This window comes from Cinclus cinclus, chromosome 4, assembly GCF_963662255.1.
Source record: "Cinclus cinclus chromosome 4, bCinCin1.1, whole genome shotgun sequence".
Lineage (NCBI taxonomy): Eukaryota > Metazoa > Chordata > Aves > Passeriformes > Cinclidae > Cinclus > Cinclus cinclus.
Genome location: NC_085049.1, coordinates 2567018 through 2584944, shown reverse-complemented (window position 1 = coordinate 2584944; position 17927 = coordinate 2567018). Strand labels below are relative to the sequence as shown.

The 17927-nt window shown below is 45.3% G+C and overlaps 1 protein-coding gene across 2 annotated transcripts in view; it reads right to left on the bottom strand.

Annotated features, from left to right (window-relative positions):
- RERG (RAS like estrogen regulated growth inhibitor) overlaps window positions 1–14398 on the bottom strand; it is a 91211-nt gene extending 76813 nt beyond the window's left edge. For both annotated transcript variants that reach the window (XM_062492612.1, XM_062492613.1), the window contains exon 1: window positions 14338–14398. In XM_062492612.1, coding sequence (XP_062348596.1) covers window positions 14338–14398 — 61 coding nt within the window. The remainder of the gene's footprint in view (window positions 1–14337) is intronic.
- Between the last annotated feature and the right edge of the window lie 3529 nt (window positions 14399–17927).

Sequence of the window (17927 nt, the reverse complement as noted above, 5' to 3'; positions counted from 1 at the left end):
TAAGGCTACATTCAGAAGTTTTGTTTTCAGTGAAGCTTCAACTGCAAAGTGAGGCTTTTCCTGATGGATGACACTCATTCCTGACTTCACTTAGGTCTGCATTTAGAGGCAGCACAGCTAAACAGCTCCTGGTATTGGACCTCTGATCCTGACATGTTGTGTGCTAGTCATTGCCATTGTCTCCTCATTATTTGAACTGCCAAAACTCTTAGCAAACCCCTCCCCCCTTTGATTTTTCTTCCACTTCTGAGCATTCCAAGACAGGCTCATGTAGAAGTCCCACATTGCTATTGAACAGAAACTCTCAGGACTCTGGGCATTTTCTTGCTGTCCTTTGATAGAAAAGCCTTCTACTGTGTGCTTTTATCTAGCAGATGGAGACAGAAGGTTGTGGTAAGCCTGTATTTATGTGACTCCAAAATATACCATGCTGATAGGGACAGTGTGAATCACTCAGACAGCAGGAAAAGTCCTTGGTGCAAGGAGTCAGGGTCTAGATTGAGCTGGAATGGTCTGGGTTAGACTCCTGGGTTAGATCACCTTTGTATCAGTTCCTTTGTGGCTTTATCCAGTGTGTCCTCAGTATGTGAAATCCATGCTACTGCAAGGGTATGTTAGTGCAGGGGTGGAAAAAATGTGTGAGCTGTAACTTTTTCAGATGATGTGTTTTCAGAGAATTTGTAGGAAGAGCTCCGAATTTTGAATAAAGAACAATGCAGCACCTATGACTGAGGAAATAGCACACCACTGTGTGGCTCTATGGTTTTGCTCTTACAGTTTTTACTTTTAAAATGTGTTTTGCCTTTCAGTTAATTCTATTACTGTCTGGGAGTCTGCTAGCAGTGGTTGTGGGGTCACCCCAGACATCCTTTCCTCCCTGCGAGGAGGCAGAGTGGGCACAGTCCATGGCATGACTGATCCTGCTCCTGATTCCAAAGTCCACAGAAATAAACACAGGCTTTTCCATTTATTTTCATATTCATTTCTCCCCCTGTCTGTGAGGGCCACAGCATTTGTTCCGGACACGGCACAAGGTTATTTAGTCTAGAACTTTGTGGAGCCTTGAATTAATCTTTATTTTCCATAACTAATGTTCTTTATTAGCTTTGCAAATAATCCCTTGAAATTTTAATCTAGTTTTGAAGAGTCATAACTAAAGCTCACCTTCTGTGACTTTGCTTTTTCATCTTCCAACAGTGTTAGCTTAAGGTTTGTCTTTCTAAATCTGACTGCTTCTACATTTTCTCTTTGATATGTGCATATCTCCTCTGTACAAGCTCTTTATTTGCCAGCGTGTTTTCAAATCTTACACCTTATTCAGATGCATAAATAAAAAAATATAAAAATGAACAAAAATATTCATCTTAGCATGGGTCACTGGAAAGCTCTTCACTTTTATTCTGATCTCCATGTAAAAAAATTGCATCTGCATTTTGCTCTTCTACGTGCTCCTGTTAATCCCTGTTCTTGCAAATAAGCCACTGCTGCACAAATTGCGTTGTTCATTTTAATGAGTTCAAAAGCATAAAATTTGGATGTTCTCATTAACATCTCTGCAGCACAGTCCAAACACTGACTCGGTGAATGCTTTCAGCCTAGTGCCATAAAGTTATATGTTAAATAAAACCAATACAGAAAGTGATATAATTTTTCCTTAGATACTTAATATAAAATCTTGAAAAAGGTTTCATAACAGTGTTATGAAGATCATCTGCCTCATCAGATGAAGGGAGGGCTCCATGTGTTTGGTGTGCAGGAATAAGCAGATACAGAGAATACAAACACTACCAAGAAAAAGAGAACTGGCCCACAGGAGACAATCATGACTACAGCAGTGTTTTAGCTCAAAAGGAAATAAAAATCCCTTAAGCATCATGGAAAGAGTCTTTAATATACTCATGGTCAACAAGATCGTCCTTTTCAAGTCAGTAAGGGTTATTGCAGTCATTTTCTCTGACCCCTTTGCAATGAAGGACGTAAAACGTTACGGGGAAATTATTTAATGAGGAATGAAAGTCTCAGGTGTTCATGAGGCACCTAGAATAGGACAGGTTCTGCCCTGCTGGGAGTGGCAGGTAGAACACCCTGCACTGCCTGCAGGGTACAACAGCATAGCCAGCCCAGACTCCAGGCTTGTCTAATATTGAAGTGTGGTGCCAAGTGCACCACCTGTGTGACAATATTTAGGTTTTCTTTCAAATGCCTGGGCTGAGGGAGCTGCTGTGATTTGTTTAGCTTCTGGAGACAAGCAAGATGGTGAACAGCACTTGTTTTCATGGTGCAGGTTTTCTTTTTTTTAGAAGCATTGGCTGTGATGTTGTGCTGAGAGGGATAAACCAAAGATGGAAGAGCCATTAGGAATTACACAACAGAGAGACCCCACTCCTGTATGACCCAGCACCTCCATGCATTCATGCACTTTTCTAGGCTTTTGTGTGCATTTCACTGTGACACTCCTTGCTCCTCAGAAAGCCTGCACCCCATTTGGGAAGTAAAGGATGCCAGTCTGTGCTCCAAGCTTCAGGAATATAAGTTTTTCTAAAGGACAATACTCATATGGGAAAAAAAAGCCCAAACCAAAGCCACCACATTCATTTTGTCCTCCAAATACAAGAGCAAGATCATTAAAAGCATCCTTAATACTCTTCAGAAACTGTAGTGGTACAACTGGATTAGCCCTTTCAAAGTGACCCAGGTGCAGAACTGTTTTCACTGGTTAATACTCTGAGAGTCACCCTGAGCATTCTCTGCTCATCACTGGCCTGCAAGCTTGTTCCTGACAGCAGTCTGAGATCTGAGAGCACTTTTGCAATCAGCAGGTTAAAAGTGCTCTGAGTATACCTTTAGAATGTCACAGGGCTTCTTAAGAGTCACCTGCTGAAGTGAACAGGGAAGTCCTGGAATTGCACAACGACCAAACACTTCTAACACGTGATGTCAGATCGCTCATGCTTGAAACTAAACTAAAACCTTTTTTCAGCCCTCTGCCATGTTATCCATAGCAAAAGCATTTTAACCTTCACCAAGAGCAACAGTAGTAATGGGAATGGATGGAAACAACAGTGTACAACCCAGCTTCAAGGTACTTTCTGTCATGTTTCCCTAAGCCCTGTTCCAACTTCTGCTGTTGGTCATTGTATTTTCCCTGCCTTTTTGAACTGCCTGCCAGCCACCTCCAGTGCAGAAGCTAGAGGCAGGATCTGAGGTGGCAGTGTGCTGCTTTAACTGAGCTGGGAGGGCCATTCTCTTCTGTTGAGTCCCTTCTATTTGCAGCCAGTCCCTGTCTGTGCCGTGGCACTGGGAACTGAAGGTAATATCTCAGTGCTCTGATGTGTGAAGCAAGCTCCTCAGGCTGGATGATAGTAACATTTTCACAGCTTACTAGAAGGCACCATTTAGTAAATGTTTAGCAATTGAAGAAATGCTACAAAATGAGCCATGCAAAATTATTCTAGGTGAATAAAAAGTCTTTTAGGCACAGATCTAATGTGAGGTGAGATATATGATACTGAGCATGGAGTCAGTCTGATTAATACTGAAACTTTGTCCAGCTGGGTGTGAAGACCTGTAGACAAATCATGATACTTTTCATATCTGTAAAATGCTAGAACTTAAGAAACTGCTCAAAGGTTCTTCTGCATTTTGCATGGTCTGTCTCTTGCCTTATCTTTACCAGTATGCCAAACTATCCTGCTCCAGAGCTGATATTGATTGTACCATAAGCATCAGCAGCTGCGTGTGATTTTACAGATAAATACACATAATAGCTTCTAGAGCTGCTCAGGAAAAAGACAACTTTAAGGAGGCTTCTTCATAAAAGTAAAAATAAAGAAAATCCTATATATTTTGGTGCTTTATTATGAAGAGGGATACTAGGAAAACAGACCAGGAGCTAAGAAAGCTCCTTTCTTAGTTGAGAATCCAATACATCTGCCTTTTCAAGGAGGAAAAAGTGGAAATAGAGCATGATCTTTTCTGTGGAGTCCTAGAAGTCTGCAGAACTATACTAAGACCTGTCCAAACTATAGGAGTATTTCTTACAGTACAGGCTCCCAAACTCCTCCCAGTCTGCAGTGAACACTATGTGAATTTCCACCACAGTGGTACTGAGTTAAGTCTCAGGGGCCTCTTTCATACTAGATCCCAAATACTTCAAATTAATGAAGAAAACAGTCATACTGAGTATGTTTAAAATAGAGGTAGTTTGTTTTCATGAGAGAGGCTTGGTTATTTCACATGCCAGGTCAGAAAGTGCAAACAAAATTTGCCAAGAAATTACCAAAGTGATACTGAGGATACACGGTGGTGAGAACTAGACTGGTTTAATGACACTGAATACTAACAAAAGAGTATTCTTTCATGAGATGCAATTATTTGAGATTACCATGGGAGACTGAAGATGAGTATATGAATATCTGATTATCCAGGACACAGTTTACTGTGTAATATCTTGATGCCTATCATGTTCCACATAGATAAAGGTCAAATTTTCTTTAACTGGAGATAAATTTTTGGAAACTTTTGCCTGGAAGTAGATCTAACAGACCAAGACATATTGTGGATCACTATTCAATTATTTTATATTGGGAATCAGCCTGGAGGAGAACCAAGTCCAGTGCACATAACCACAGGAATCCAGTTGGGTTAAGCAACAGTGCTTGGCATCACAGATTCTGCCACTGAGGTTGGTTAACAAGGAATTTGTTTTGGCATTCATACTCCCATGTCCAATGTTTCTTAGAGTGTGGGGTTTGGTGGGGATTTTTTTGTTTGTGTGTTTTCTCTGCCACCCATGGGTCTAATACTGCATTCTTCCATGGTGATTCTTCAACAATTTTCAATTTATGCTGCAGTGAAAAAATAAATAGCTCACTCTGATTTTCTTACACTTTGCTGCTTTGAGTGACACTTTTGAAGTTCTCACTTGTAAAGCTCCTCTGGGTCAATTGCTGGGTAGGTCAGGAAAAGATCATGGTTGACAGCTCTGTCTAACTGGCTTCCACTGCTGTGGGGAGCAGGATTTTTGTTTCCCAGGGCAGGCACAGAGATGAGGTGCTGACAAAAGCAGCTCCCCAGAATACAGTTGTGCAAATCTCTGGTAGACTATATTATAGTCAGACAGAGAGCTGGATGGAAAATACAGCCACATGAAGAGGAGAAAGGAAGTACAGACAAACTCCTTTTGTGCTTGTGGTCCTGTGGGTCAAAATGAAATTAAGCCCTACTGGGGAAGTAGTGAAAGACAGGATCGCCAAATATGTTTTTAATGAAAATAAATGTTGCTTCTGTGCTTCATTTTGCCGTCAATAATTCATGTCAGTGGAAGAGCCATAAAGGGTCAGAAGGATCCCAGAGGGCTGGCAGGGGTTGGGTCTCAGATGCTGCCAGCCTAGGAGCCCGAGATCAGGCTGGATCTCAGCAGCCCTGCCCTGAAGAGAAGCCATGGAGAGGAGCTTTGGCACTGCCCAAGTCACAGTCCCCTCGGTGACCTGGGACTACCGGGCTCCCCCTTTTCCTTCACCTCAGTTCCATACTGGCCGCTTGAGGCCAGTCCCAGTGGCCTGTCCTGCATGCTGGTGGCCGTTGTTCCCACAGCCCTTGGCAAAGCCACAGAGCTGCTCAAGAAATCCCCTCCCTGGGAGAATGCACCCAATTGCATCCTTCCACCCTGAAAACTTCTCCAGCCACTTATCCAAAGAGTTCCCCTGTGGTAACACACACTGCTGCCACTGCCCCAGCCTCTGCCCTTGCTTGTCTGCTGCTGACCCCAGTCTAGAACTCTTTAGTTCTAGCATGACAAGATTAGCAAATGCAGTTTTGAGAGGGGCTGTTGGCTAAAGACATTGTGTCTGTGTGCTGAAGTCACAGTGCAGCTCCTCTGCAGAGTGGTGGCTGCAGAACAACCCGGGGATGTCAGCAGCTCTGTGTGCTTTCAAACTCAGGCTGGATGTTTTCAACATATTTTCTCATTTTCCTGAGAGCAGACTACTGTCTAACATTTCTGGAAAGGCAGCTGGAGGCTCCAGCCAATTTCTATGACATTTTAAAGCTGCACATATGTTTAATATATCTACTACTTCCTTCCCCAGGGCTTCATGCTTCTCTTGCCATTCATCTTTTCATGCTGGATGCATAGAATGTGAGTTATCTACAGCGTCACTGCCATAATATATGGCACTTCCCAACACCTACATGGCATTTCCATCAGGAGCTGTAACAGCTGCAGACTGACTCCAGCAGCGTGAATGCCCTACCTGGTGGGAAACAGTCATAAAAAAGAACTTTTCCCATTCAGAATCATGAAACAGATGCACCTCCCTTAGTTGTTTTCCTGTCTCCAGGAAGAGGTAGGAGCTAATGAAAACAGGAGGGGCTGGTTTGATCTGAGGTGAGTGGAAAGAAATGTGGGCTCAAACAGCAGGTCACTCTTCAAAGGGAAGGGAAGGGAAGGGAAGGGAAGGGAAGGGAAGGGAAGGGAAGGGAAGGGAAGGGAAGGGAAGGGAAGGGAAGGGAAGGGAAGGGAAGGGAAGGGAAGGGAAGGGAAGGGAAGGGAAGGGAAGGGAAGGGAAGGGAAGGGAAGGGAAGGGAAGGGAAGGGAAGGGAAGGGAAGGGAAGGGAAGGGTTGTCCTCACCCAAAACTGCAGTTGCCTCTGCAGCAGGGGGTGTACAAGAAGCTGCCAGGAATACTGAGCAAACACAGGCTTGGAATAAAAGCGGCAAATGGATGAGGATACCACAGCTCCATTGCTACCTCAGAGCAATTCTTTGTCCCTCCTGCTCACCAGAGAGTTGGGAGTGCCTGCCAGGCATGTGGTGAGAGTGTACAAACACCTTCAGTCACCAGCAGATAATCACAGCCCTGTGACCAGGGCTCAGCTAGAGCCTAAAGCATTCCATTGATCCTCCTACTTTAAGGCAGTGTTAGTTTTTCATACACCTAACCTATTTATTTTTGGGTGCTGTGAATGTAAAAGGCTCAAGGGTGGCACAAAAGCAAATGCAAAAGATTTGTTTGAGAAATACAGACATAACTTGTTTCTCCTGCTCTGCCACAAAGCCAAAATAGGTAAATTTGCCCACTTCTATGACCAAGACTAGCTGTGTACAGATACACACTACTTCCCTTTTTAACCTCTGCAAAGCTGGCTTCATGCAATAACTGCCTGGAGCAGTCAACATCCTCCAAGTCCGTGCCAAGGAATGGTTTCCTGGACGCAGGAACCACTTCAGAGTGACTGTTCTTTGCTGCATCATACCACTGCTGCCAGGATTAGCTCACCTGGATCTCACACCCTGAGCATTTGATGATGCACAATGCACTGACAGTGTGGGCAAAAGAGGAGCTGGGAATGAGAACAGAGACAGGAGGAAGCCCAAAGTGAGAAGGGTGAGAAAGGAACTGTAAGTACCAAGTTTTCCTGTAAAGTACAAAGTCATTTCACCATATGCAGTCTCTAGGAAACACATACAGTTCTAGGGAACTGGCAGTGGGAAAGGGGAGGGTGACAGCTGAGAAGAAACAAGGCAAAAAAAAAGTATATGCAAGGCAAAGAGGCTTCAGACATCAGGGAGGTGAGCAACAGGTTTGTGGAAGATTAAAAATCTTGCTGTTTCTGAAAGGACCTGCATTCAGTGCCCTGCTGGGGAGACGCAGACTGACCCAAACAGTGCAAACCATTACCATAACCAGACAAACCATTGCTGGGACTCCACCAGGAAGCTGTGCAGTTGCCTTTGGCAGGGCAGCTATCTCATCAAGGCAGGAGCTGCAGGGGGTGGCTAGGCACAGGCCAAGGGAAAAATTTGTGCTGCACGCATAAATCTTGAATCCTCGCATTCCTTCCTCAGTAATCAAACAGCAGGCTATATTTAGCCCAACCTAAACAACAACAAAAAAGGAACAGCAGGACTAGTCTTAGCTCTAACAGCTGCCACCAGCTGCTCAGAGGGGATACAGGTAGAGCTGATGTCAGATGTAGTTAAATGAGATGGAACAGGGGAGGCAGCTTCGCTTGACTGAACAACATCAGCATTTGGTTAGAGAAATTCTGCATTTTATTATTTCATAGTTAGCCAGAAGGAGGATCAGATGTTGATCAGGGCATGAATGGTTTCTACTACACCAAGAGCAAGGCTATAGTGAAGCATGGATGGGGAGGAGGTAACAGACACAAGCAGGGCAAACGTTTGTATGTCTAGCCCAGGTTCCTGGTGCTCCTTCTCTTTAGTTCTAGCACGACAAGATTAAAAAATGCAGTTCTGAGAAAGGCTGTTGGCTAAAGACATTGTGTCTTTGTGCTGAAGTCACAATGCAGCTTATTTTGCCAGTGCATGAAACTGGGGCTCACCCTCTAAAGAGGCATCACCATCATCGACTGAACAGGAGCTTGGGAAGGTCATTTCAGTGGAACTGTTTGCTTGCAATATTACTTGCTACAAGGGGACACATTTGTGTTCTTGTTGGGGAAGAAATAAACTTAAGGTCAGTGACCTAATTGCTGCTATAGTGTGCACACATACATGCACAGGCCCTGCAGAGAAACTAGAGCTGGTTGAAAAGTGTAAAACCAGAGAATGTAAAAAGTGGGGATGTTTTATGAGGACTTTACCAGCAAATTAGTACAGAACAATTAATACAGTGGGTATCAAACATGATTACTGAATATTCACTTGAGCATCTGGTTGTCATCGCCGTTCCTAAGAACAAAGGGAAAGAAGGCAACTGCTATACTACACTAATGTAAGTGAAGGAAAAAAAAAACAAAATTAAAACAAACAACAGAAAATCCAGTCTTTTTCCACCCACATTTCTGGATTTCAGAGGTACCTTATTACAGTAATCCATACATCAGTTGCTACAGCATGGACTTTGAAGATCTTGTGGCAGCTTTCCCTGCCTTACTAGCAGAGCTGTGAGCTTGATAACTGATCACTCCTTAACAACTCATGTTTCCTCTGAAAAAGCCCCTGAAATGCAACTAGTGGGGGAAAATACATGAGCAGGGATTTGTGAAGTAGAAAAATCACTTTGGGTTTCTTTCCCAGTAACCCACAGGGTTTTTTGAATGGGGGGTGGGTGACAATGAATGCAGTTCTATTTCCCACATGCCCAGACCTTGCAGTCGGGAAGTGATCCCTGGTAGTGTCCCTTTCAGACACGTCCCCAAATAATGAAAATGAAATAATGAAAACAAAACACGGATATGTTGAAGGACTGTCTGGTTTGGCTGCTGCTTGAATTTTTCTGTAGGAACTTTCAAAACCAGGTATCTTTCTCCCAGATATGTTCCCTCATCCTAAGCTTAGACATGAGACAGACATGCAAATTATGTCTGCTCAGGACTTTCCCAGTTGTGACTCTAAAATGACTGGAGTGGCTGAGATCTTCATTTCTGTGATGGCACAGGCTCTTTGAGAGGTGGCAATTACTGAAACCTCTTTTCTGGTCACCCTTTTGCCCAAATGGAAGCACCCAAGCCGTTGCTGGATCAAAAAGTCACAACAGCCCTCTGCCCCACATATCTGACTGCACAAGCAGTGATTTGCTTAGAAGCTGACACATTTATTAGGGGAAGCCTGTAGGATCTTCAGTGTCTCCCCCCCTGCTGAACCCACACACATTTCCATGTCCCATTTCTGGCTGCAGCTGCACAGCCCATCCAGAACTGCATCTGCCAGGGGCTGGGCAAACCACCCCTGCTAACACAGAAACTTGGAGTGCTCAGCCTGGCACACACACAGCAAAAAGGCACGTTGGATAGCACATGCTGCAGCTGGACATTGTCTCTTTTTTGGCCAAAAATATAAAAGCTCCTAGGCAGAGGTATTTTGAGTGCTCATAGTCAACTGAGTTATGAGCTGGAAAAGCATCAGCCATGCAGTGTTATCTAGTACATTCCTTGTTTTTCCCCTCCTGGCTCAGACATTTTGCTCCTCTTTAGACTTTTGGGCACATACTATGTCTTGTGATGACATGGAAGAACAAGGCCTTTAATTCTTTATTAATTGCTACTACTGTGATTTTAAAAGGAGCTATTTAGGAAATCCTCAGTTTTGTTACCATAGGAATGAAGCTGTAGGATTCAACAAAAAAACAATTTAAACAGCAGAGTTTAAGTAGTTCACTTCAACTTTAATTCTCTGCTCCATCCTAGCTCCTCTTGGCCATGAAGAAAATAATTTAAAAGCTCTCTCCCCTCCTCAGTGGTGTTTGACTCCAGCCCAAATTAGGAGGTACAGCCCTGTTATCTACAGCAGGTCTTAGCCATGTCCCTTCCCACCCACAGAGCACTTCCTCCTCTTCCCGAGTGAAGCAGCTGCAAACTGCTCCTTGGCTCGGGCAGAGCTCCTCATCTGGCTTTTTTCAGCTGCTTTAAAACAATGTTTATGCAGCCTCTATACAGGGGGAACAGGGTGAATGGAGGAGCATCTGGTCCACTGTATGAGAGCAGGTTGGGATGCGTGTACCTGATGAGTTTGCCCATTACTCATTACTGATCTGGGGGACCTCCTGTGTGCCTCTCTCCGAGCTGGTGTTCTCTTCTTTTTCTATTTGAAAGGTTTAGGTCTGCATTAAGTAAAAAGGCAAAACGGGGCAGGTGAGTTGATTAGCCACTCTGCTGGTGTTCTCCAGCAGCCAGGAGGAGACAAGACAAGGAAGAAGAACAGTGAAAAGCTGACACTCACGTTAGCTATTGCCTCCTGTTTGTTTTTTAATTGAACTATGGAAACTTGATGAGCAGCAAGAAAGTGGAGTAACATCTTGTTTTCCCTGGATTTAACTCTTTTGAGATGCTATCGCTATTCAGATTTGTAATCAGTGCTCTGCTTTCCCACCTCATCTTTGGGAGAGTCTTGAAAGAGACTGCTTTGTCAAACAGGAGGTCTTTCACCCTAAAAACAGATGCCTGGCGTTAAAGGATGAGTCTGGGATGCTCCTCAGCTCTCAGTAATGGTAACAGGTCTCATGACACCTCTAGGGACAGCTTTAGTTCCCCCCAATGTCCTGAAGCACAGCCCTTCTCTCTCCACAGCTGCTTTGATTCACTGGAGGAGAGGAGAGGAGAGGAGAGGAGAGGAGAGGAGAGGAGAGGAGAGGAGAGGAGAGGAGAGGAGAGGAGAGGAGAGGAGAGGAGAGGAGAGGAGAGGAGAGGAGAGGAGAGGAGAGGAGAGGAGAGGAGAGGAGAGGAGAGGAGAGGAGAGGAGAGGAGAGGAGAGGAGAGGAGAGGAGAGGAGAGGAGAGGAGAGGAGAGGAGAGGAGAGGAGAGGAGAGGAGAGGAGAGGAGAGGAGAGGAGAGGAGAGGAGAGGAGAGGAGAGGAGAGGAGAAGGAGGAAGAGGAAGCCACTCCAGGACCTTACAAAGCTTGTCTGTAACTCCACAGGTGCTCTCAGGTGCTCCAACCATTAGATTAAGAACCTAATGCCTGGCTCTTCCTCAGCAAACAAAGATGAGCCAAGAAAGGAAGCCACTGACCATATTTTGGCATGACTTTCTGGCAATTGCAGTGGCCATATTTATCACCCAACATCTCCTTTTCACTGAATGTGTGCTCCAGCATTCTAGAGTCTGGCTTATCTCCCAGCTGTCTGGCCAAGTCTGCTCCAGGAAGCTATGACCACAGGATCCTGCCTCCAGAACACATGGCAAGCTGGTCACAGGGATAGGGAATGACATGCAACCACCAAAAAAAAGACACTATCAACATCATTCTAGCAGGGTACTGCCCATCAGACCCAGCTGTCTGGAGACTGCTTTGTGTCCAGCTCTGTTTTCAGCAAAGGTGAGACAGCACTTCCACAGCTGCCACTGCTGTCACTGTTAAATAGGTTAAGTAGGCTACAGGTAAATAGGTATTTTCAGATACCACCCCCCTCACACACACACACATTTATTTCTCTGCAGTTGGCCAAGCTGTTGAAACTGGATCCTTTTATGGGAATGTACAAAGTTTTCATAAGCAAGCTGGAGATTCTGGAAGGCACAGCTGCTGCTCTGTTGAGGTAGCTGATAGTGCTCTGTGGCCCTTCTACCCTGTTAAATTCAGCCTGTTGTGCTGCCCACTGATTTGTGCCTTTCTTTCTGATAGCATAGGGTTAAAATGTTTGTAAAATCATGGGAATTGTATACAATAGATTCAGGGGATGGAAAGAAAGGTTGGGTCTGGTAGGGCTGGGAAAGGGAACTGGAACTGGGAATGAGTTAGATCAGGTGAAACTGCACCTGTGAAATCATCATGTGAAAAATTATATAATTGTCAAATGTAATGATTGTTTTGGTAGCTGAATATAATTATTGTTTAATTGTAATAAGAATCATGGGAAAGGATGTTTGGGGGACCTGATGAAAACTACAAGAATTGATGCTTGGATAAGATCGATGTATACAATAGAACAATATGGGTTTAATAATTAATATATAGTTATATAACAAAAAGGGTAATAATAAAAACATGTCCACCTCAAATCCATGTGGGAGTCAGATTTGGGTTTGTACCCCTGATTCCCAGAGCTCTTCAATCAAAGCCCCTGCATAAATCATCCTGTGATGATGTGTTTCCACACTAACATTTCCACACAGGTCCACAAATATGGTCACAGTCAAACGAAGGGACCTTATTCATATTTTATGTAATATTTCCATGCATCTCAAAGGGTAGAAAAGGAGAGAGGAGAAAGTTTTCAAAGGACTAGGATGTTTTTATTGGCTTTCCATTTCTTCTGTCTCCCACCCGGTGCCAGGATTACAGGAAAACATTTTTACTATTTATACTATCCTCTTGAAGTCTACAGAAAGGATACAACAGGTAAAAGAGGTTCGTGTTGGTCCTGTGCTGGTATAGCATTTTAACAGAGCACTTAAAAGGTAGTTTTGTATTTTTAAATATCAGCTCTCAAACTATTAAGGAATACCAGGGAGATAGGACTCTTTTAGAGTTTCAGTTTTCCTGCAAATACTTCAGTGTTCTATTGCATTCTTTTGAACCCAGCCAAAAGACTGGACAACCACAGAAACCATCAACTGAATGTAAGATAAACCAAAAGGGGAACGACTGAAGTTGCAAAACTTAGGTAGGACAGTAAATATGAATACGAAAGATGGGATGGGGAAAGGGCAGCAGGGAAGAAGGAAGAGTTTGAACTCATCCCAGTTTATTATCAGCATTCCCTCAGGCATTCTGTTCTAAAAGGTGGAATTTAATCTGCAGTGCCTTTGAATAGGCAGCATAATCTCTAAGAACTTCTGCCTCACATACACCTTATTTCCTGATAGCTGACAGAACTCCCTCACTGACAGTGTTCCAGTAAAATACCTTCAAGGTAAATGTGCTTTTATAAACAACCCATTCCCAAGTTACTGAAACTGTAATACATTTATAGGACAGAACCTTGGCATGTGTAATATAAAAGTCACTTTGGGGAGCTGGAGCTGGTTGATGGCAGCTGTGTCTGGCTTAATGCTCTTACCAGCACATCCTATCTCCTGCCTTCTCTTGTGCAGATTTTTTCTAAAATAAACAGTATCTTACAGTTCCCAAACTGACACAGGAGCATGATTAGGCTCAGTCTCCTCATTTCCTCATCCCTGTGGTGCAAGGACTTATTAGAGCTGTCAAGTTAATGCAACACCCCTGAACCACCCAAGAGAGATTGCAATACTCACACTCTGCTCCTCATCTCACCAGAGGAAAGGCTGGCTGTACAAATGGATTTTTAACATTTATGCCTCTCCCTGGGTCTCTACCATATGAACTCACCAGACTATGTTTATTTCACAAAAGATATCTACAAATGCAAACTTTACACATGGTGTTGCCTTAGATTGCTGGTAAACATGTAAATCCAGGAAAGCATTGAGAGCAAAACTTCTTTGAGTTGCTCAGTCTAAAATCTCCTGTGGAAATCAGTCAGAATTACAACTGTTACAGAAGTAATCGAATATTTAACAGAGGATAGGGAGTATAATATTCCATGCCTTCATTGAGCACAAGCTATGAAGAGAAAAATTGAATGTTACCAATTCTGTTCCACTGGCAAAGAATAATGTTGTCACTCACTTAATGAGAAGTGGATTTGATTTGGGTTTGGGAAGTTTGTTTTGGTGTTGTTTATTGTTGGGCTTTTTCTTAAAATGCAATAAAAGTATTTTTAATTTATTTGGTAGAACCTAGAGAAAATAGCAAGACAAGCCAAGGAAGAGAGAATTCTGGGCACGATCCCAACCTCCCTGACAAGAAGAAGGTCAGAGACATCCTTTTTTATGAAGAGTTTGTCTGCACAGAGGGAGCAAAAAAGTTACCCAAAGGCAAGCAGGAGAAAAAAATCTGAAGTCAAACGTACCTGACTTGCCCACGCCTGCTCGCCCGAAGATCGCCAGCTTCACTTCTGCACTCTTGGCCATGCTGGCAGCAACGCAGCGGTGGCAAACTCACTCAATTATCAAAAGTGAAGCAGGAGAACTGTTCCCAGCTCCTGCCTTCAGCTTCACCGTGTCATTGTGACGTCAATGCAGAGCCTGGGGAAGAACACCACAAGGATGGAACTGCAAGGAGCCAGGCTCTCCCCTTCCCCTGCCCACCCCCTCCTTTCTTTCCTCTTTTTAAATACTCATGATAATCGATGCTATGTTCCTGCTTTAAACACTGCAGTAACAGCGCTGACACATTTGGCACTGTTTGTGCAGAGCCTACCTTCAGTTTTCTGGTGACTGCTCTTTGTTTCACACTGGCACTGTGAGATTGCAAAAGGTACTTAACAACCCCAAGCACCTGCCTTGCAAGGCTCCTAATTATTTCTTTCTTCCTTCCTTTCTCCTTCAGCTAAAATTGCTTATATCTACTGCATTTAAATCATATGCAGGGAATTATTTTTTGTAGAATATATTTAACAGCTGTGAGCACTCACTAGTAATACCTGCACAGAGCTACTCTTTCCGAGAGCCTCCAGTTCCAAAAAGGTTTCAATTACTCAGAAGCAGTTGCCTAAAACCCTTTAAGCACTTGGATCTTGCCCACTGCCCTAAACAAATCCATACCCAGAAAGTTCTCTAGCGCTCCTTTTTAAGCTGCCTCAGCTCACACATAAACATTCAGCAAAGCATGGGGTGAGCAGAAGCATGCCAGAGTTTCTGGTACTGCACTTTGGGCATGGGAATTATCTATGTTCACAGTTTTGCTGCATGACCTTGATTTCGATAACCTGAGCAGTAAAATCTATAACCATGCCTGTCATTGTAGAATGCTTTGAGATCTTCAGCGAAAGCATGGCAATCGTGATGCTGATGATCCTCAAATAGTCGGTCTCCCCTTAAAACAGGGCAGAACTTTATGTGTGAATGCAACCAGTTAGGCGTTTGCTGCTGAGCTGAAAGTACCCACTTTAGCCATGAATTCTAACAGTGGCGTAGGATGCTTCCCGTGTCAGCGCTCCGCACTCTACAGCAAAATGCATTTCTAACACGCTTTTTTTCTACGCAAAAACGCTTGCAAAAAGAAAAAGTAAAGACGCCTTACATCGAGAAAGGTCCCGATTCATCTCTGATGTCTAAATGCTCCCGATTCCTTTTCCCTGAGAGTGTCAGACCACGCTCAGTCTGCGCGGACGGTCAGAGGTACAAACTGTTCCAGGACGTGGCGGAACGGGATATTCAGACGCTGGGACACGGCGCTTGCCTCCCGGGAAAGCAGCCGGCCGCCCGCAGCAGAAGTGCTGCCACATTTCCGAGCAGGCAATGATTCCTCGCCGCCGGCCCCGTCCCTCCGGGCGGGCTCTGCTCCGCACCGCTCCGGGCAGGTGCCTCCCGCCCGGCTCCAGCGGCCGCGGCCACCGGCGGTGCCCGGCCCCAGTGCAGCATCCTCCTCCCGTGTGCCCGCACCCGCGGGGAGCCCCGCACCGCCCGCCCGGCTCACCTCTCTGCACGCTCCTCCACGGCACGGCACGGCACGGAGCGGCACGGCACGGCTTGGAGCGGCACGGCACGGAGCGGCTCCGGGCGCTCCCGCCGGCACAGCGGCGCGGCCGCACACTGCGGAGGGGCCGCACACTGCGGAGGGGCCGCACACTGCGGAGGGGCCGCACACTCGATGCGGAGGAGCCGCTCGATGCCGAGGGGCCGCCCGCCCCTCCGCCCCTCCGCCCGGCCGGGGCTCCGCAGAGCCCGCGGAGCTGCCGCGCCCCCTGCGGGCCTCCCGGAACGGAGAGCGCCGAGCGGGAGGGATGCGGAGCTGAGAGGGATGCGGAGCTGAGAGGGATGCGGAGCCGAGAGGGATGCGGAGCTGAGAGGGAGGGATGCGGAGCTGAGAGGGAAGGACGCGGAGCTGAGAGGGAGGGATGCGGAGTTGAGAGGGAAGGACGCGGAGCCGAGTGGGAGGGATGAGGAGCGGGAGGGACGCGGAGCGGAGAGGAAAGGAGGGAGTGTGAGGAAGGGACACAGAGGGCGACAGAGGTGGCTCCGTCCCCTCGCGGTGCTGTCCAAGGAGCAGAACCCGTGGCCGAGAGGAAGGGATGCAGCGCTGCAATTCGGCGGTGCCACAGCCTTTAATTATGTGGGACACCAGCTGCTGTTCACTTGGGTGGATTCTGAGTAAGCGCTTGTAGCGGGTCCGGCCAAGGCTGCCCCGCAGTTTATTTTAACATCTCAAGTGCTCTCCCTTCCCTGATCACCAGTCCTGGCTCCTGGTGCCACCCCGTGCAGAGCAGTCTCTCCCTGTCCCGACACGTGTGACACCAAAGTGACCTCGGGGCTGCTTTCCAGTAGCACCAGCCTTTTACTCGGAGCTTTTCCTTTTTTGCTCCGAACTTTTCCTCCCGACTTCCGCACTTGGCTTGTGGCAAAAGAAAGTGTTGTTATGTCAGTCTGCAAATGGGCAGAACGAGTCGTGTAAATACAGCCAGCTTCTGCGAGAGGTTCAGGTCAGAGCCGGGGATCGAGTTCTGAAATGATAGCACGGAATTCACCGGGCAGCTCTTCCTCCCTTGTTTATTAAACCATCCAGTAATATAAAGATGCATTAGTAACAGATGTGAAGCACAGCTGTAAAGCACTTGGAGTTCAGTGGATGTTCCAACTCAGATCTGAATGAGATACCAGATGAGGAAAAGAAAAAGCTCTTCCCTCATTGTCTTCCTTCATGCAACATTAAATGGAGCTTGGATTGGAAAAGATGTTCCATGGTCCGAGTCTTCCTACAGGAGCAAGATAAGCATTTAGGGGGCAGGGTAGCAGAACTGAGGAGAAATGAGAACCTAATTCCCTCTAAAAAGTGCCAGTTGCAAGCACTCAAGAGCAGATCTCCAAATAGTTGCATTGCATATGACAAAAAGGCAAAAAAATAAAATAGATGGCAGATATGAAAGCAGTAGTGTGGTTTATGCTTTACTTCTTAAAAGCAAAGGCTTTAAGCCTTCTCTCACTGCTTGGTTTGCATAATTTAGAGGGATTAGCTTTTTCCATCCTCCTAAGAGAGCAACTGATGTGTATTTTGCATCTGGAGAAATGTGTGTTAGTCTCGAGGCCTGACATTTGTTTTGTGTCTATGGAATTCACCCTGCATGGGGCTGTCAAATTAAATACAATAACTGGCTTTTCCAAAACAGCAGATAATTTATTGGTCATTAAAATCCCAGTGGCTGTGCAGTCAGCTTGTGCTGAAGTCTTTTTCTGGTGAAGAATTCAGTAAATACTAATCATGGACACAGGCAAAAGTTTCAGAGGGTTGAGGCCCAAGACTGGTCCAGGAGTGCTCCAGTTGCTGTTTTTGTTTTTTGTTTGTTTGTTTTTGTTTTTTTTTTTTTTTATGTCTACACACTCTGCTTCATAATGTTGATGAGGTTTTGGGTGCTTTTTTCCTACTCAAAATGGATTTCAAAAGCCTTAGTTTTTAATCCTGTAGTTCAAGGGCCACCTTGCTTTGTCATAAACAATGTTTTGT